Source organism: Coregonus lavaretus (genome assembly GCF_964263955.1).
Source record: "Coregonus lavaretus genome assembly, chromosome: 29".
In the NCBI taxonomy this organism is placed as follows: Eukaryota; Metazoa; Chordata; class Actinopteri; order Salmoniformes; family Salmonidae; genus Coregonus; species Coregonus lavaretus.
This window is the reverse complement of record NC_140016.1, coordinates 11,656,759-11,677,740: the sequence shown is the minus strand read 5'-3', so window position 1 is coordinate 11,677,740 and position 20,982 is coordinate 11,656,759. Positions and strand designations below refer to the sequence as shown.

The 20,982-nt window shown below is 50.1% G+C and overlaps 1 protein-coding gene across 1 annotated transcript in view; it reads left to right on the top strand.

The window, feature by feature from the left end:
- LOC311104916 (storkhead-box protein 2-like) overlaps nt 1-20,678 on the top strand; it is a gene marked incomplete at both ends in the record, with an annotated part of 76,410 nt that extends 55,732 nt beyond the window's left edge. Inside the window, 3 exons of the mRNA XM_084146892.1 lie at nt 8,726-8,878; nt 13,832-16,247; nt 20,474-20,678. Coding sequence (XP_084003018.1) covers nt 8,726-8,878; nt 13,832-16,247; nt 20,474-20,678 — 2,774 coding nt within the window. The remainder of the gene's footprint in view (nt 1-8,725; nt 8,879-13,831; nt 16,248-20,473) is intronic.
- Nucleotides 20,679-20,982: the final 304 nt, after the last annotated feature.

The following is a 20,982-nucleotide window of genomic DNA, read 5'->3' as shown; positions in this document are numbered from 1 at the left end:
AGGCTATCTGGCCTGCGCCAAAATGTAGGCCTGTAAATATGCCCATTTGGGGAGCTGATACTATTTCTGATTATCTTAACTCACGATCACTGTGGAGCTTCTCAAAGTAATTCTTTCTTCGCCTCAAACAGCAAATAAACAAAGTCTGTTTTTACATCCATTGAGAATGAAAATAGTTCCTCAACGTAGCCTACTTGAAAAATCTCTCCAGCTCTCTCTCTTTCGATTAACCACTCAGTATGAAAGGGGAAAGAATGTCATGCTCTCATCTGGTGGAAACGTCATAAAATAGGCCTACCTGATTACTTCTTATCCCTTGCGCAAATAGTCCACAGCTGTGTCTGTCTGTCCGGCGCGGGAAACTCTTAGGGACCAGAATATTTTATACAATGTTGCAGGTTTGCTAGCATGAGCTTTGGGCCGGACCAAGTTAATAGTTCCTTGCAGACAGGCCATGCGTAGCCAATGTGATTTATAGGATATTTATTTTTATCCAGATATTTTCGACCTGCAGGCTGCAATGTTTTTGTTTGTTGGCTTTATGTAGGCTATTTTTACATATTGGCAATGGCAATAGAAGTTACTTTTAGATTTGTATCATTTTAATTTAGAAATAATTTTGATTAACCACATTTTGAGATATGAAGACTTAATTATAAATTAAATGAAACTGTTCCACAAAAATGTGCATATGAAAATCATAACTGGCACGCAGAACGGTAGAAATGGTACGATAACTTGGCACTCCAAATGTAAAATGTTGCCGACCGCTGGTGTAGCCTATTACCAGCAACTTCAAGAACATAAAGGCCAGTGGCAGGAGAAGGGTCGGGTCGGGAACAGGTTTTTTTCTTCTGGTTAGGCTATATTGATCTCTGGCTTCCTCTTTAGTAATTTGTATGTTTTATTTTTTAATGGCAGTGCTTAAAGCATCAGACAAGCTCAGTAGCCTACATATAGTTGATTTTATTGAAACAAATATGGAAAAATACAAGTTTAAAAATTTCGACCAATCGATTGACAGACGACTCTCGGTCGTGTAAGTTTTTATTTTGTCGGGGACAGCCCTAGATTTTGCGTCAATTTGAGGGCCCTTTTGTGAGGCCCAAGGAGGCCCCTGTGAATGTCCACCCCTCCCCCACTCACATATAATGTCACCCCCCCCCCCCCCCCCTCTCAACCTCCCACCTCCTCCTCACTCACCCGCCACTCACCCATATCTCATCCACTCAGCAGGCTTATATCAAGTTCTCCACTACATGTGCCAATGGAGACCCACTTCCTTGGCAGCATGAGAAGGCCAGACACGTACAGTCATAGTGACACATTGTGTATCGGCTACATAGCATAGTGTTCAGTGAATACCCTTTTATTTGCATTTACAAATAAACCTGCCCTATATCTTGGATTTGACTACAAGCCCCCTGAAATGGAGCTATCTGGGCTGTCCTTTTCTAATTGGGTCACAGAGAATCCCCCCTCACAGAGAGAGAGAGCTGTGTAGAGAGAGGAGAGGAGAGCAGCAGATCACCCATTTTATCTGACACATGACTGAACGTGCTTCTGAGCCCAACCTGCGGTGAGCAGCGCTTAAGTTTTCATTGGAGCGGAGGGAGAGAAGGAGAGAGATGGAGAGAGATAGAGGGAGAGAGATAGATGGAGCCATGAAGAGGGGGGAGGGAGAAAAAGCTTGCAGAACAGGCGTTGGGTGCAACTGGGGATGCGTTGCCATAACAACGCTTTCGGCAGGCCGCCCACAAGCTTGTATGTCAGTGGGCATTAAGGGGAGGGAGCTTGGAGAGAGCGAGAGGGAGGGAGGGAGCAGAGAAAGAGGGCGGGAGCAGAGAGAGAGAGGGAGGGAGCAGAGAGAGAGAGGGAGGGAGCAGAGAGAGGGAGGGAGCAGAGAAAGAGAGAGGGAGGGAGCAGAGAAAGAGAGAGGGAGGGAGCAGAGAAAGAGAGGGAGGGAGCAGAGAAAGAGAGGGAGGGAGCAGAGAAAGAGAGGGAGGGAGCAGAGAAAGAGAGGGAGGGAGCAGAGAGAGAGAGGGAGGGAGCAGAGAAAGAGAGAGAGAGGGAGGGAGGGAGCAGAGATAGGGAGGGAGGGAACAGAGAAAGAGAGAGGGAGGGAGGGAACCAAGAAAGGGAGAGGGAGGGAGGGAACAGAGAAAGAGAGAGGGAGGGAGGGAGGGAGGGAACAGAGAAAGAGAGAGGGAGGGAACAGAGAGAGGGAGAGAGAGGGAGGGAGGGAACAGAGAAAGAGAGAGGGAGTGAAGGAACAGAGAGGGAGGGAACAGAGAGAGGGAGGGAGGGAACAGAGAAAGAGAGAGGGAGGGAACAGAGAGAGGGAGGGAGGGAACAGAGAAAGAGAGAGGGAGGGAGGGAACAGAGAAAGAGGGAGTGAGGGAACACAGAGAGAGGGAGGGAGGGAGGGAGGGAGGGAGCAGAGAAAGAGAGAGAGGGAGCAGAGAAAGAGAGAGAGGGAGCAGAGAAAGAGAGAGAGAGAGGGAGGGGGGAGCAGAGAGAGGGAGGGAGGGAACAGAGAAAGAGAGAGGGAGGGAACAGAGAGAGGGAGGGAGGGAACAGAGAAAGAGAGAGGGAGGGAGGGAACAGAGAAAGGGAGAGGGAGGGAGGGAACAGAGAAAGAGGGAGGGAGGGAGGGAGGGAACAGAGAAAAAGGGAGGGAGGGAGGGAACAGAGAAAGAGAGAGGGAGGGAGGGAACCGAGAAAGAGAGAGGGAGGGAGGGAACAGAGAAAGAGAGAGGGAGTGAGGGAACAGAGAGAGGGAGGGAGGGAACAGAGAAAGAGAGAGGGAGGGAACAGAGAGAGGGAGGGAGGGAACAGAGAAAGAGAGAGGGAACAGAGAAAGAGAGAGGGAACAGAGAAAGAGAGAGGGAGTGAGGGAACAGAGAAAGAGAGAGGGAGTGAGGGAACAGAGAAAGAGAGAGGGAGGGAGGGAACAGAGAGAGGGAGGGAGGGAACAGAGAAAGAGGGAGGGAACAGAGAAAGAGGGAGGGAACAGAGAAAGAGAGAGGGAGGGAGGGAACAGAGAGAGAGAGCAGAGAGAGAGAGAGGGAGGGAGCAGAGAGAGAGAGGGAGGGAGCAGAGAGAGGGAGGGAAGGAGGGAGAAGAGAGAGGGAGGGATGGAGCAGAGGGAGGGAGGGAGGGAGGGAACAGAGAAAGAGAGAGATAGGGAGGGAACAGAGAAAGAGAGAGGGAGGGAGGGAGGGAACAGAGAAAGAGAGAGGGAGGGAGGGAACAGAGAAAGAGAGAGGGAGGGAGGGAACAGAGAGAGAGAGAGCAGAGAGAGAGAGGGAGGGAGGGAGCAGAGAGAGGGAGAGAGGGATCAGAGAAAGAGAGAGGGAGGGAACAGAGAGAGGGAGGGAGGGAACAGAGAAAGAGAGAGGGAGGGAACAGAGAGAGGGAGAGAGAGGGAGGGAGGGAACAGAGAAAGAGAGAGGGAGGGAGGGAACAGAGAGAGAGAGCAGAGAGAGAGAGAGAGAGAGAGGGAGGGAGCAGAGAGAGAGGGAGGGAGCAGAGAGAGTGAGGGAGAGCAGAGAGAGGGAGAGAGGGAGCAGAGAGAGGGAGGGAAGGAGGGAGCAGAGAGAGGGAGGGAAGGAGGGAGAAGAGAGAGGGAGGGATGGAGGGAACAGAGAAAGAGAGAGATAGGGAGGGAACAGAGAAAGAGAGAGGGAGGGAGGGAGGGAGGGAACAGAGAAAGAGAGAGGGAGGGAACAGAGAGAGGGAGAGAGAGGGAGGGAGGGAACAGAGAAAGAGAGAGGGAGGGAGGGAACAGAGAAAGAGAGAGGGAGGGAGGGAGCAGAGAGAGGGAGCAGAGAGAGGGAGAGAGGGAGGGATGGAACAGAGATAGGGAGGGAACAGAGAAAGAGAGAGGGAGGGAGGGAGCAGAGAAAGAGAGAGGGAGGGAGGGAGCAGAGAAAGAGAGAGGGAGGGAGGGAACAGAGAGAGAGAGAGAGAGGGAGGGAGGGAACAGAGAGAGAGAGAGAGAGGGAGGGAGCAGAGAGAGGGAGGGAGGGAGCAGAGAGAGAGAGGGAGGGAGCAGAGAGAGAGAGCAAGGGAGCAGAGAGAGGGAGAGAGGGTGCAGATGGAGGGAGGGAGCAGAGAGAGAGAGGGAGGGAGCAGAGAGAGAGAGAGAGAGGGAGGGAGGGAACAGAGAGAGAGAGCAGAGAGAGAGGGGGAGGGAGGGAGCAGAGAGAGGGAGGGAGAGCAAGGGAGCAGAGAGAGAGAGAGGGAGGGAGCAGAGAGAGAGGGGGAGGGAGCAGAGAGAGGGAGGGAGGGAGCAGAGAGAGAGGGAGGGAGCAGAGACAGAGGGAGGGAGCAGAGAGAGAGAGAGGGAGGGAGCAAAGAGAGTGAGGGAGAGCGGAGAGAGGGAGCAGAGAGAGAGAGAGGGAGGGAGCAGAGACAGAGGGAGGGAGCAGAGAGAGGGAGGGAGGGAGCAGAGAGGGGGAGGGAGGGAGCAGAGAGGGGGAGGGAGGGAGCAGAGAGAGGGAGGGAGGGAGGGAGCAGAGGGAGGGAGAGAGGGAGGGAAAAAAGCAGAGTGCATACTGAAGACGACATGATTGGTCACACCCCCTTGTCTTTGTGTGGAGTGGAGCATGCTGGGTAAGACCCTTGAGTGAATGCTCATTAAGTCTGAAGGCTGCAGCTAAAGGATCTGCCTCCGAATCTGTTTGAATTAAAGCGGAGGAGACAACAGAATCGGCCAAGGTACTGCCCATCTCATTCCTCTATCTCTCCGTCGCTCTCTCTCACCCTCTCTCCCTTTTTTCCTGCTGTAGATTGTGTAGCATAGCTTTGCCGGATTGAATCACAAAAGAAGGGGGTGGGGTTAAGCAGGAGGTGCATGGACAAAGGACACTGGCTGGCTGTGAATTGTTTACTACCACTGCAGCAGGCAGGCATGAGAGAGAGAGTTCCTCCTCTCCTCTGTCTCTCCCAGAGGACAGCTTCCATGTTAATGGAGGGAAGAAACGCTCTGTAGCAAACCAGCTCTGCTCTAACAGATACACTATCAAGTACCTCTGACCCAATGTTGTAGTTCAATCATTTTAACAATATATTTAAACAATATTCTGTCCTTACAGTGGTAGAATACAACCTATCTCTCAGATAGTTCTAAAATGGCTTCACTGATGGCAAAGCCCAGGCTCACTAGCATACTGCTTGTAATGCTCCACTTTATTCTGGCTGGCTGGCTGGCTGGCTGGCTGGCTGGCTGGCTGGCTGGCTGGCTGGCTGGCTGGCTGTCTTTCACTCCTCTCTTTCAAAGCTTGGCGTCTCAAGGCTTTCTGTATTTTCTCTGGATTGTCACGCTCCATTTTTACCCAGCTCGTCTTTCATAAAGGCATGCTCTTCCACTTAATACATCTGGAATGTGTGTGTGTGTGTGTTGTTGTATGTGAGTGTGTGTGTGTGTGTGTGTGTTGGGGGGTGGGGTAGTAGGTTCATTCTATGGTCACCCTCTTCATGGGAAGGAGGGCTGAACAGTTGTTGGCTGAATCTGTTCCCACTAGGTCTTTGCAGCTGTTCTCTCTCTCTCTCTCTCTCTCTCTTTCACTCCTCTCTTTCTCTCCTCCTGAAACGACCCCTTTTTCTCTGTGCTTACCGTGACACTGCAGCAGGGAGACAGGCAGGCAGGGAGACAGGGAAGCAGGGAGGGAGACAGTCAGGCAGGGAGACAGGGAGGCACGGAGACAGGCAGGCAGGGAGACAGGGAAGCAGGGAGGGAGACAGGCAGCAGGCAGGCAGGGAGGGAGACGGGCAGCAGGGGAGATGTGACCGCCCCTAGTAGATTACTTCAGCCATCCTATCTCTTCCTCTCTCTCACGCTCAATACATATGGGTATATGGGAATGAGGTCAATTCCTCCACTCCCCATCAGCTCGGAGGCTCAGCAAGATCAAATCATAATATCACAATTTATGTCACATGCTTCGTAAACACAGGTGTAGACTAACAGTGAAATGCTTACTTACGAATCATTTTCCAACAATGCAGAGTTAAGATAAAGCTAATAAATAAAATACAACATTTAAATAGTGACATGAGGAATAAATACACAGTGAATAACAATAATGAGTAAAAGTAACATGGCTATATACAGGAAGTACCAGGTAATAACATGGCTATATACAGGAAGTACCAGGTAATAACATGGCTATATACAGGAAGTACCAGGTAATAACATGGCTATATACAGGAAGAACCAGGTAATAACATGGCTATATACAGGAAGTACCAGGTAATAACATGGCTATATACAGGAAGTACCAGCTAATAACATGGCTATATACAGGAAGTACCAGGTAATAACATGGCTATATACAGGAAGTACCAGGTAATAACATGGCTATATACAGGAAGTACCAGGTAATAACATGGCTATATACAGGAAGTACCAGGTAATAACATGGCTATATACAGGAAGTACCAGGTAATAACATGGCTATATACAGGAAGTACCAGGTAATAACATGGCTATATACAGGGAGTACCAGGTAATAACATGGCTATATACCGGAAGTACCAGGTAATAACATGGCTATATACAGGGAGTACCAGGTAATAACATGGCTATATAAAGGAAGTACCAGGTAATAACATGGCTATATACAGGGAGTACCAGGTATTAACATGGCTATATACAGGGAGTACTGGGTAGTAACATGGCTCTCCACAGGCAGGGCCTTCCCTTCTCTCTGCTGGCTCCCCACAGGCAGTGTCAAGGCAAGGAGTGATGGGAGCGAGCTAGGACTTACTACTGCTCACTTACTGCCCTCCTGACCTTTCTGAACCAGCCTCCCCCTCACCCAACCTCACCCCAGAACTAGACAGAGCCAGCAGCCTCCCCCTCTCCCGCCCTCACCCCAGAACTAGACAGAGCCAGCAGCCTCCCCCTCTCCCGCCCTCACCCCAGAACTAGACAGAGCCAGCAACCTCCCCCTCTCCTGCCCTCACCCCAGAACTAGACAGAGCCAGCAGCCTCCCCCTCTCCTGCCCTCACCCCAGAACTAGACAGAGCCAGCAGCCTCCCCCTCTCCTGCCCTCACCCCAGAACTAGACCGAGCCAGCAGACTCCCCCTCACCCACCCTCACCCCCGAACTAGACAGAGCCAGCAGTCTCCCCCTCACCCACTCTCACTCCAGAACTAGACAGAGCAAGCAGCCTCCCCCTTACCCTCACCCACTCTCACCCCAGAAATAGACCGAGCCAGCAGACTCCCCCTCACCCACCCTCACCCCCGAACTAGACAGAGCCAGCAGCCTCCCCCTCTCCCGCCCTCACCCCAGAACTAGACAGAGCCAGCAGCCTCACCCTCACCCACTTTCACCCCAGAACTAGACAGAGCCAGCAGCCTCCCCCTCACCCACTCTTACCCCAGAACTAGACAGAGCCAGCAGCCTCCCCCTCACACACTCTTACCCCAGAACTAGACAGAGCCAGCAGCCTCCCCCTCACCCACTCTTACCCCAGAACTAGACAGAGCTCACAATATTCCCTATTAGTGATGGGGGGGGTCGATACAGTGGAGTATCGCAATATTCCCTATTAGTGATGGGGGGGTTGATACAGTGGAATATTGCAATATTCCCTATTAGTGATGGGGGGGTCGATACAGTGAAGTATCCCAATATTCCCTATTAGTGATGGGAGGGGGGTTGATACAGTGAAGTATCCCAATATTCCCTATTAGTGATGGGGGGGGGGGGGGGGGTCAATACAGTGAAGTATCCCAATATTCCCTATTAGTGATGGGGGGGGGGGTCGATACAGTGAAGTATCCCAATATTCCCTATTAGTGATGGGGGGGGGGGTCGATACAGTGAAGTATCCCAATATTCCCTATTAGTGATGGGGGGGGGGGGGTTGATATAGTGGAGTATCCCAATATTACTTTTTATGATTTTATATTGATACTGACTTCAAGTATCGGTTCTTTAAAAAATGTTAATGTTAGCTAGTGCTAAGTAGCTGTACCTGCGCCAAAACTCAGGTATTTCTCATCCTATAGCTTGTTCTCCATCTTCTCTCTAAATGGGAAGCTAACATGTTTTCAGGACTTTTATTTCTTGATTTTTATTTCCATTTCTCATTTTCTCGTGGGTCTCTTTTGTCCCTCTGCAGCGACATAGTAAGCAATATGTTTGGAACATAATTCAACTGTTTGCCACGGTCCAATGGTAAAAAATAAGCAATAAATCTCTATCGAATCGCAATACTTAGAGAATCACAATACTTTTCCTATTTGTACCAAAGTATGGTGATAATATTGTATCGTGAGGTCCCTGGTAATTCCCTGCCCTATAATCCCAAATAGCGTAATACTTTTGACCAGGGCACATTTGAGACTTGACCATTTTCTTTTCCTGGATCTATTGGAGCTGTTCCATAGACATTTTCAGTGAACTCAATGTTTTGTGATATTTAGAACTCAATGTTTTGTGATATTTACATGGAACTGTCTGTGTTTGACCTTTGACCTGGTACTGTAGTTTGACCACCCCTCTGAGCCTGGTGCCTCTCTAGGTTCCATCCTTCTAGGGAGTTGTTCCTAGTCACTGTGCTTCTGCCTCTGCTTTGCTTGCTCTCTGGGGTCAAGGCTGGGAAACTGGAAAGCACTCTGTGACAACTGCTGATGTAAAAATGGCTATAAAATAAATGTGATTGATTGATTGTGTGACCTCAGTGCTTCCTTCCCTCCTCTCTCAGGTGATGTGTCTCCCATCAGCATGTCTCCCATCAGCCAGTCACAGTTCATCCCTCTGGGGGAGGTGCTGTGCCTGGCCATATCGGCCATGAACTCCGCACGCAAGCCTGTCACCCAGGAGGCCCTGACAGAACACCTGGCAACATGTTTCCCAGGTAACAACAATACAACGTCAGTGTCTATATGTTACAGCGAACAACAGAAATGTGTGTTCTGCTAATTTCTCAACCACCCCAGGTAGCACATAAAGGCATCGCTGCATCGCCGTAACCCTAACCCCTGCATCTGTGTGTGTCATTAAGGCCAGGAGCGTTTCCTGACCACTGGAACAACTCTGGGCCCTATAGGCTAGTCTCTATATTCCAGTGCTCTGTCTAAAATCATTTCTTCACATTTTACTGGATGTCTCCAGATGGAGCCTAATAAATGGAGTAGCTCTTCCTCAGCCAGATACATCTTTATGTAACCTGAGAGAAGTTATATTGCCAGCATATACAAATTAAAACAAATCTCACACAACCGTGGATATTAAATCATGGGTGTAGGGGCTGGTGAGAAGTTGAGAGGCTGTGTGAAGAGGGATACATCTGTTCTACAGCTGACAGTACACGTGGAAACGTCATCAGGAGTTTGGCCTGTTTTTACCTAACCATCGTAAAATGCTAACGATTATTCTAATCATGGAAAGCTAGCTCTGAGAAGAGCTTAGTGAGATGAAGTTCACAACAATCAGTGTTGTATTGTGAAGTGTCATTTTTATAACGGATTAGCCTATAGTTTTCCATTACTCTTGTGATAACACTGCCTTTTCTCATGAAATAGCTAGTAAAGCAGTTAAATAGTTGATAACTATTGGCACCTAAATCAAATGGAATACAGTCATGTATTATGCCTATCTGGTTATTTCAGCTAAAAAATATGTTGTTTTCAGTTCTCATTCAAACTAGGCTAAATCACGCTGTAGTAGCATGTACAGCCCTATAGCAAATATTGATCTGCTTTTTCCCTTAGTTAGCCTGTATGTCTATTATACAGACAAAAGTGCTGGGGGTCAAATGAATGCTCTCCATGCAAGCACAGGTATTCACTCAGTCTGTGTCCCAAATGGCACCCTATTGACTACAGTATATAGCAAACTACTTTTGACCAGGGGCCATAGAGTTGTGGTCAAAAGTCGTGTGTACTAAGTAGGGAATCGGTTGCAGTTTGCGACGTACCCTCAGTCTGCGCCAGATGATACTGTGGAAAGGTCAGCTTTTCTGAGACAACAGGAGAGGGGAATGTTGAGACGGATGGGGACTAGCCTACTTGGGACAGAACTGTGAATGTTTACTGCCGGGCCTGGTTCAACCGGGCACATTTTCTCTCTCTATGTATCACTGGAAACTAAAGCATGTGATGCATGCTGAGGGAATTGAATTAACCATACTTAATTGTTGCACATGACTGCATCTCTTGGCAGGTATGAAGTGCGGACAGTGGGCTGAAGCTAAGGCTACCCTTTAAGTGGGAGGCTCCCCTAGTCTCTTGGTATGCTCTGTTTTGTATACACTGATGGATTTAAACATGTTTATGGCCCCTCCCTCCAACCTGGTTTCTGATTCAGTTTGGACCCTCAGCTCAGGTGTATGTGTCCTAGACACAGAGGGACAAAGACGAGTTGAACTGGCTGGTAGTTTATGTAGGGGAGCGTAAGTACCGCTTCATAATGGCAAATGTCATGTTTTGTCAATGTCAAGCAGACATGGGCTGTGTCCCAAACAGCACCTTATTCCCTTTATAGTGCACTATTTTTAAATAGGAAAAAGGGTTGCCTTTTGGGATACACCCTTATTCCTCCACTACTACCCCTCCGTTCAGACACTAGAGTCACAAGAACAGGGCTTCCCTCCTTTCTTCAGAGGAATAACAGGAAGTTGCGACACTTTGGTTGGCAACTAAACCCGTATGATGTAATGGCAGGCAACCCCAACCCCTAAGGCTGATCTGTCATACAGACATATGTGTAGGCGGGTAACTGTCTATCTGTCTGCCTGCTTGCCAGTTCATCAATAGATCTTAATGAATGGGTTTGCGTGTTGACTATTTCTGTCTGGAGTGGACTAAGAGGGACGACCAGTTAACCACTATTGCCAAATGCATCCACACCATCATAACCTGTCCCCTCAACTTACACACCACAATAACCTGTCCCCTCAACTTACACACCACCATAACCTGTCCCCTCAATTTACACACCACCATAACCTGTCCCCTCAATTTACACACCACCATAACCTGTCCCCTCAATTTACACACCACCATAACCTGTCCCCTCAATTTACACACCACCATAACCTGTCCCATCAACTTACACACCACAATAACCTGTCCCTTCAACTTACACACCACAATAACCTGTCCCCTCAACTTACACACCGCAATAACCTGTCCACTCAACTTACACACCACAATAACCTGTCCACTCAACTTACACACCACAATAACCTGTCCCCTCAACTTACACACCACAATAACCTGTCCCCTCAACTTACACTATGTTTTCCTTCCCATTACTCAGTTCCTAAGCTGAATCTAGGAATGTATTATCCTATTTTAGACTGTTAACATTCCTTTAATTCAGCGGGGGGCATATTTAGTTGGTTCATTTTAGGGATTTATTAAATAATCCCTTTCTATGGCTCCACGACAGTAGACCTGTATTGTACCTGAATTACAGACACAATAGTTGCCTTTCCCTGTCACATGCCAAGTATCGTAGTGAAGCTATTCTCTCTCTCTGTGTGTGTGTGTGCGGAAACGTGTTTGTGTGTGTATCGGAGCAAGTTTCATTGGTATGGGAAGAGTGTAGTCGTGGTGGGGCTGTCTGCTGTGTGTGTGTCTGAGATGGGTGTGACCGCGCGCTGCCTCGCCTGGCTGTGTTTTGCTGCAGCCTCAGCCTGCATATGCAGCTGGCTGGATGTCTGGCTGGTGGGATTGCATCACGCTGGCCGGGCTGAAAGGGCACCATGATGTAACTGTGAGTAATACTACCTCCAGTGAAGTGAAGCAGCTCTGTACTGTACTATACTGTACTATACTGTACTATACTGTGATGTGAGTGGCATGGATGATTGGGAGTTGCTACTGCCGCACTCTCTGGATGTGTCCCAAATGGCACCCTATTCCCTATATAGTGCACTACTTTTGACCAAGGCCCATATATTCCCTATATAGTGCACTAGTTTATGAGCCTGGTCAAAAGTAGTGCACTATATAGGGAATAGGGTGCCATTTGGGATGCAACCCATGTCACCGGCTGACTGGTTCCCAATAGGGCTGATCAGACAATGAAGACATTTATTGTATACCCATAACAAGTTATAACAAGCTATAACAACCCGTAACAAGCTATAACAACCCATAAGAAGCTATAATAACCCGTAACAACCTGTAACAAGCTATAACAAGCTGTAAGAAGCCATAACAAGCTATAACAACCCGTAAGAAGCTATAACAACCCGTAACAAGCCGTAACAACCTGTAACAAGCTATTACAAGCTGTAACAAGCTATTACAAGCTGTAAGAAGCCATAACAACCCGTAACAAGCCGTAACAAGCTGTAACAAGCTATAACAAGCTGTAAGAAGCCATAACAACCTATAACAAGCTATAACAACCCGTAACAAGCCGTAACAAGCTGTAACAACCTATAACAAGCTGTAACAAGCCATAACAACCTGTAACAAGCTGTAACAAGCTGTAACAAGCTGTAACAAGCTGTAAGAAGCCATAACAACCCGTAACAAGCTGTAACAACCTATAACAAGCTGTAACAAGCCATAACAACCTGTAACAACCTATAACAAGCTGTAACAAGCCATAACAACCTGTAACAAGCTGTAACAAGCTGTAACAAGCTGTAACAAGCTGTAAGAAGCCATAACAACCCGTAACAAGCCGTAACAAGCTGTAACAACCTATAACAAGCTGTAACAAGCCATAACAACCTGTAACAAGCTGTAACAAGCTGTAACAAGCTGTAACAAGCTGTAAGAAGCCATAACAACCCGTAACAAGCTGTAACAACCTGTAACAAGCTGTAACAAGCTGTAACAACCTATAACAAGCTGTAACAACCTATAACAAGCTGTAACAACCTATAACAAGCTGTAACAAGCCATAACAACCTGTAACAAGCTATAACAAGCTGTAACAAGCTGTAACAAGCCGTAACAAGCTATAACAAGCTGTAACAAGCTGTAACAAGCCATAACAACCTATAACAAGCCATAACAACCTTATAACAAGCCATAACAACCTATAACAAGCTATAACAACCCGTAACAAGCTGTAACAACCTATAACAAGCTGTAACAAGCCATAACAAGCTGTAACAAGCTGTAACAAGCTGTAACAAGCCATAACAACCTATAACAAGCTGTAACAAGCCATAACAACCTATAACAAGCTGTAACAACCTATAACAAGCCATAACATTTACATTTACATTTACATTTACATTTTAGTCATTTAGCAGACGCTCTTATCCAGAGCGACTTACAGTTAGTGAGTACATACATTATTTTTTTCATACTGGCCCCCCGTGGGAAACGAACCCACAACCCTGGCGTTGCAAACGCCATGCTCAACCAACTGAGCTACATCCCTGCCGGCCATTCCCTCCCCTACCCTGGACGACGCTGGGCCAATTGTGCGCCACCCCATGGGTCTCCCGGTCGCGGCCGGCTACAACAGAGCCCATAACAACCTATAACAACCTATAACAAGCTATAACAAGCTGTAACAAGCTGTAAGAACCTGTACAGTTAGATTACTATCAGACAGGTCCACATCCACCATATGGTTGATGTATTGAGTGAATGACAGTTTTCATGATCGATGGATCGGTTAATACAATCATAGCTCATCCGTAGCGGAGTAATGAACATCCAAGGCTGTTATATATGATAATATCACTAATGATGCCTATACCAGATGATATAGGCTGTGTCCCAAATGGCACCCTATTGTAGTGCACTTTAAAGGGAATAAGGTGCCATTTGGGACGCATCCAGAATGTTATGTTTGACATTTCTGACATGTTCCTCTCCGTGTCGTTGTCTAGGTGTGCCCACGCCGACAGCAGAGATTCTCCACCACACGCTGAGCATGCTGGTCCGGGAGAGGAAGATCTACCCCACACCAGAGGGTTACTTCATCGTCACACCCCAGACCTACTTCATCACGCCCTCTCTCATCAGGACCAGCTCCAAGTGGTACCACCTGGATGAGAGGATACCTGACCGCCAGCAGCAGCAGCAACAACACCACCAACAACAACACCAACAACAACACCAACAACAGTGTACCTCCCCCCTCTCTGGAACCATCACCCCTTCCACTTCTGGCTGTGTCAGGGACAGGTCCCATCCTAAGAACCATGGAGACTCCTATAATAGTTACCATGACGACCCCCCCAGCCACCACACCACCCTCACCAGGAAGTCCCCCAAGGAGCACCGAGAGGCCTACTCTCCCCACTCCCCTCACTCACCCCACTCCCCTCACACCCTAACACAGCCCCAGCCCCAGCCCCAGCCCCAGCCTACCTCCACGGAGAAGACCCGGAGCACCCTCAGCTTCCCCTTCAAGTCGGACACCCTGACCAAGCACCGTGAGGGCGGAAGCAGCGGGGAGAAGCAGTCCAAGAAGTTTGGCCTCAAGCTGTTCCGGCTGAGTTTCAAGAAGGACAAGACCAAGCAGCTGGCCACCTTCTCGGCCCAGTTCCCCCCGGAGGAGTGGCCTCTGCGGGACGAGGAGACGCCCACGGCCGTGCCGCGCGACGTGGAGATAGAGATCATCAGACGGATCAACCCGGACCTGACGGTGGAAAACGTGGTGAGACACACGGCCGTGATGAAGAGGCTGGAGGAGGAGAGGGCCCAGAGGAGCAAGGCCAGCTCGTCTGCCCAGCACAGCGCACGCAGCAGGAGGAGCCGCGGACACCGCAAGCCCCAAGGTAAGCCGTCGCGCTCCCACAGTAAGACTCGTGCCTCCCGGGGAGACCCCTCTGAGGGATCCAACCTGGACCTGGCGGCTGAGAGGGACTACCGGGCCTACAGCTCCTCCCTGGCACGCTCGCCGCGGGATGCCTCCTTCTCCATGGAGCGCAGCCGTGCCCGACACCTGGCCCACAGCAACCCCAACATCATGGACTCCCACCTGCCCGTCACCCCGGAGTGGGACGTGTCGGGAGAGCTGGCCAAGAGGAGGACGGAGATGCCCTTCCCCGAGCCCTCGCACGGGCCGTCCCACTCCAAGGTGCACCGCAGCCACAGCCACACGCAGGAGAGGAAGTCACGCAACGAGCGCTCGGATAACAAGGCCAAAGAGCGGTCCCGCTCCATGGACAACTCCAAAGGGCCCCTGGGGGTCGGGCTGATTGGGCCCCCAGACTACTTTGAGCATAGCCCTGATGAGAGGGACAGAGACAGGAGCTGCTACTATACCGATGACGGGACCTTGAGGGCCTCGGCCTCCCAGTACTCCCACTCGCGTGCCACACCCCCTGCTGCTAAGTTGGCCACACCCCCTGCTGCTAAGTTAACCTCTGACCCCTGTGGGCCCGACGGAGGGAGAACACTTGAAAATAACAAAAGTAGAGACCGTTTAACTGCTTACGACAGTCAGAAGGCTTATTCTCCCAAACACATGGCTGAGGACTATATCCAGTGCAATGCATCCAATGAGGCGGTCCTCACTACCCCTAGCCCCTTAGGAAAACCCAATCACGATAGCTTACCTAAGGTGAAGGTGGCCTGTCCATCCGACAGACATACCCCTCATCCCACAGAGTACAAAGAGGAAACTACAAAGGGACAGAACGGTGTTAGTTTACCCATGCCCTGCCAGATGCCTGAGCCTTTGCCAAATGGCCGTTCAGTACAGCACCACAACACCAACTCTGGTAGCATGGACAGGAGGGAGATCTTCAGCAAAGACACTCTGTTCAAACCTCCGCCCAACACGCTGCCCAGCGGCTACGGGGACGGAAGCTACTCCAGGTCCAGCACGCTGAGGAAGACCCCGGTCATGTCGTCGGCAGAGGTGCTGGACAGCCAGGAGCACTTTGAGCAGCCGGGCCCCCTGCTAGCTGTACCCCGGCCCCCCTCCTCTGGCCCCTCGGGGATGGAGCAGGCTGGCCCGTGCCAGGCCGGGGAAGCCTCCTTCGACTACTACAATGTGTCTGATGACGACGAGTTGGAGGACGCTGCCTCAGCCAAGCGGGCAGAGCAGGAGCAGAAGTCCCCAGAGGGCTGTGGTGGGGGAGCAGGGGGAGGGGGAGGGGGGGGTACCATGCAGTGGCTGCTGGAGCGGGAGAAGGAGAGGGACCTCCAGCGCAGGTTTGAGAGGAACCTGACCTTCCCCAACCCCAAGGAGAGTGACCCCAACAACCAGAGCCAACAGTCAGCCCACTCAGCCAGGCTGGACAGCATGGACAGCAGTAGTGTTACAGTGGACAGTGGATTTAACTCTCCACGGTAAGCCTCATCGGGTGACAACAACACACTCACTCACTCACTCACACTGCCTCACTGTTTGTGTGGTCAGTGGTAATGAGAGGGGATGGCTTCTTATTCTGTGAATAGACCAATGGTGGGATTATTGTTCTCACATGAGAACATAATGGAATGGGAATATTATTACATATGGTGCTGTTGATTCTAGTGAATCTGAGGTACAACCTATCATGGTTATAGCCCTGTAGAAGAGGCAGAATAGGAGCTTCCAATGTTTCCCAATTCCATAATTGCCTCTCATCCATGTGAACCTTTGCTTATCTGTTTACAAAACAACATTTTTGCTCTGAATGGATTTGTTTTGCTTTGTTTCTTTCTTTCTGATGTCTGTGCTTCACTCAATGATTCACGTTCATTTGAACTGCGATATTCTTCTTAGTGTCTTAGTGAATCACTTGAGCGTAAGCAGACATCTGTGTTTTTGTGGAGTTTTTGTCTCGTGATACATGGTGTCTGTCACTGAAATATGTCCATTAAGGCAACCATTCACATGGCTTTACCTTCAGCCGACAAAATATTACCTTTTTTGGTCCCATAAGCAACATACAGTCCGGAGGTTTTGGAGGATTTTGTTTTTGGAGGATTTTGATATTCATCAGTGGTAGAGGGTTCATCTGTCGGGTCAGAACTGTCTCTGTTGACACACAGCTCTCTCTTCTCATAACAGAAAAGTTGAGCCTCTCAATCCTAAAAGCCATAACTAAGACTTGTTCAAAATGTGATTAAGTCGTTAGGGAATGCCTGAATCTAACCATACCACAAAGAACGGACCTCACAGTTTTTTTATGTACTTTCAAATTGTGTGAAGAATTGTATTCTGGGTGTTTTTAAAGACTGCCTATTAAACTGTGGTTTTACATTATACAGATAGCAACCCCCAAAAGCTTTTGTGCATTACAACACTGTGCCTGTTTTTGCCAAATCCTTTTCACCCGGGCCCCTCTGGCATAGTGGGAGTGTGTGACGCTTCATTAGGGTCACATGTGTCTTCCTGTGTCTAACCCCGACCACATGCTCCAGCCTCTAAACAAGATGGATGCCCGCGCTAGCGCCGCTCACCTTTGATTGGTTTGTATCACGCTTAGGTTTGCAGTTCAGAACCTCTGGGACCATTGGCTCATTTGTTTTCTGGCTGAGTTTCCCCTCCCCTCCCTCCCTCCCTCTCATGTCTCCCCTCCCTCCCTCCCTCCCTCCCTCCCTCCCTCCCTCCCTCCCTCCCTCCCTCCCTCAGCTCAGCTCCTCCCCTCCCTCCCTCCCTCCCTCCCTCCCTCCCTCCCTCCCTCCCTCCCTCCCTCCCTCCCTCCCTCCCTCCCTCCCTCAGCTCAGCTCCTCCCCTCCCTCCCTCCCTCCCTCCCTCCCTCCCTCCCTCCCTCCCTCCCTCCCTCCCTCCCTCCCTCCCCTCTTTCCTCCCTCCCTTCCCTCTCTCCCCTCCCTCCCTCCCTCCCCTCTCTCCCCTCCCTCCCTCCCTCCCCTCTCTCCCCTCCCTCCCCTCTCTTCCCTCTCTTCCCTCCCTCTCTCCCCTCCCTCTCTCTCTCTACCTTCTCTCCCCTCCCTCCCCTCTCTCCTCCCTTCCTCCCTCCCCTCTCTCCCCTCCCTCTCGCTCTCTCCCCTCCCTCCCCTCTCTCTCCTCCCTCCCCCTCCCTCCCTCCCTCCCTCAGCTCAGCTCCTCCCCTCCCTCCCTCCCTCCCTCCCTCCCTCCCTCCCTCCCTCCCTCTCTCTACCTTCTCTCTCCTCCCTTCATCCCTCCCCTCTCTCCCCTCCCTCCCTCTCTCTCCCCTCTCTACCCTCCCTCTCTTCCCTCCCTCCCCTCTCTCCTCCCTCCCTCCCCTCCTTCCCCTCCTTCCCCTCTCTCCCCTCAGCCCCTACCATGTTTCCAGCCACAGCCTCCCGCTCTCCCCCGTGGCCAGTAATGGAAAATAATGTATCTGTATTCAGCAGACGTATGGCTGTCTCTAGATAATGCTCCTCAGCCAACTTATTCAAACAAGATGGGCGACCTTTTATGGAAGTGATTGTGGAACTGGAAACAAGTGACCGCTGCAGATTTTAAATGGCATGGAGTTGGACTGGTGGTCCTTCCTTGTAGATTCTGTTGCCTATTTCACAGCCTCTCACGACCTTGTCATTTTATTTTCCTGTGAAGAACTGTGATAAAAACTGTGATGTGGTTTTACACTCTAATGTTGTGTTGGGATCACAGTAGTGATGAGCCATGTGGAGCTCTTCAGGACAGATGTCACTAATCTCCTGTGAGACTGAAAGGGCATTGGTCCACAGATATGTACAGTACTTGTTCATTTGGCCACTCCCTTCCCCCAGGCAGCTCAGCTCCACCCCTCTCTCCCATAGCCTTGGCCTGCAGATGGAGGCAGTGACGAGAAGCACATCCACCTTTCATGGGTGACCTGGTCTAGCTGGCGGTGACGAGATAGAAACAGGCTTGATCAGACTTTTTTGACATGCTGTTCCACTCTAACTCAGTAAGACAACATTCCAAACAACTGTCTTGTCATACAGATAATAATACCTTAAATATTATCAGTAATGTAATGTTACAAACAATTCCATTGTAGAAAACATCAGACAAACCATGAATGAGAACCACACTTTATAAGTGTCTATATCTGCCAGAGGTTATGACTCCTATATGACTCTTCTCTCATTCGTTCTTCTTGCTTTACCCATCTTTCTTCTGACCTTTTGTTACACCCCCCCACCCCCCCTCTCAGGGCAGTGTTTACAGCAGTTACTGGTTAACATGGAGAGGATTTCAAGTTTTGATTTACTTGAAGGGAACTCCCTAACCTCAATAAGTGCTGCCAATAGCTGGAAAACTATATAGACTACATGTGTCAACAATCAATCGGATACTTTCTGCTCTCACACTATTCCACACAAACAAGGGAAGGCAGCATAACATGCTTCTGTGTCCTCTGCGTGTGGACCTCTCTCCCTCTGTGTCCTCTGTGTGTGGACCTCTGTGTCCTCTGTGTGTGGACCTCTCTCCCTCTGTGTCCTCTGTGTGTGGACCTCTCTCCCGCTGTGTCCTCTGTGTGTGGACCTCTCTCCCGCTGTGTCCTCTGTGTGTGGACCTCTGTGTCCTCTGTGTGTGGACCTCTCTCCATCTGTGTCCTCTGTGTGTGGACCTCTCTCCCTCTGTGTCCTCTGTGTGTGGACCTCTCTCCCTCTGTGTCCTCTGTGTGTGGACCTCTCTCCCTCTGTGTCCTCTGTGTGTGGACCTCTCTCCATCTGTGTCCTCTGTGTGTGGACCTCTCTCCCTCTGTGTCCTCTGTGTGTGGACCTCTCTCCATCTGTGTCCTCTGTGTGTGGACCTCTCTCCCGCTGTGTCCTCTGTGTGTGGACCTCTGTGTCCTCTGTGTGTGGACCTCTCTCCATCTGTGTCCTCTGTGTGTGGACCTCTCTCCCTCTGTGTCCTCTGTGTGTGGACCTCTCTCCCGCTGTGTCCTCTGTGTGTGGACCTCTCTCCATCTGTGTCCTCTGTGTGTGGACCTCTGTGTCCTCTGTGTGTGGACCTCTCCCTCTGTGTCCTCTGTGTTTGGACCTCTCTCCCTCTGTGTCCTCTGTGTTTGGACCTCTCTCCCTTTGTGTCCTCTGTGTGTGGACTTCTGTGTCCTCTGTGTGTGGACCTCTCCCCCTCTGTGTCCTCTGTGTGTGGACCTCTCTCCTGCTGTGTCCTCTGTGTGTGGACCTCTCTCCATCTGTGTCCTCTGTGTGTGGACCTCTGTGTCCTCTGTGTGTGGACCTCTCCCTCTGTGTCCTCTGTGTTTGGACCTCTCTCCCTCTGTGTCCTCTGTGTGTGGACCTCTTCCTCTGTGTCCTCTGTGTTTGGACCTCTCTCCCTCTGTGTCCTCTGTGTGTGGACCTCTCTCCCGCTGTGTCCTCTGTGTGTGGACCTCTCTCCATCTGTGTCCTCTGTGTGTGGACCTCTCTCCATCTGTGTCCTCTGTGTGTGGACCTCTCTCCATCTGTGTCCTCTGTGTGTGGACCTCTCTCCATCTGTGTCCTCTGTGTGTGGACCTCTCTCCATCTGTGTCCTCTGTGTGTGGACCTCTCTCCCGCTGTGTCCTCTGTGTGTGGACCTCTCTCCCTCTTTCTCTTCATTCTCTTCACCATTCTATTTTTCTCTTTTTGTTCTCTCCCCTCCTCTCCTCTTCTTCCTGGCTCAGCACACGAGAGAGTCTGGCCTCAAACACCTCCAGCATCGTGGAGAGCAACAGACGTCAGAACCTGGCTCTGAGTCCCGGACACCTGGGAATCGCCACGGGCAACGGTCCACCTTTCACCTTCCGGACCATTCCAGAGCCACCTACCACCCAACCCGAGAAACTCCAGAAACCCTCAAACTGTTTGGCCTCCATCACCAGTGTGTGACAGTGGCCGGAGAGGGAGATATAATGAAGAGGGAAGTGTTGGGTTTGGATGAGTACAGCTCCTCCACCTCACTGGGACTGTTATAGTATCCAGACTGGCTGACACAACATATACCACACCAGCCCAATCAATGACTGGTATTACATCAATCTGTCATTCAATGGTTTTTGATTTGTTTTCCTCATCTTCTGTTGGGTAATATTAGAATTTGTGATACTCACTACTACATTGTAACACCACTTCTTCTCACAAGAGGATGTTTATAAAAATATTTAAAAGCATTGATCTTTTTCAAACCCATTCC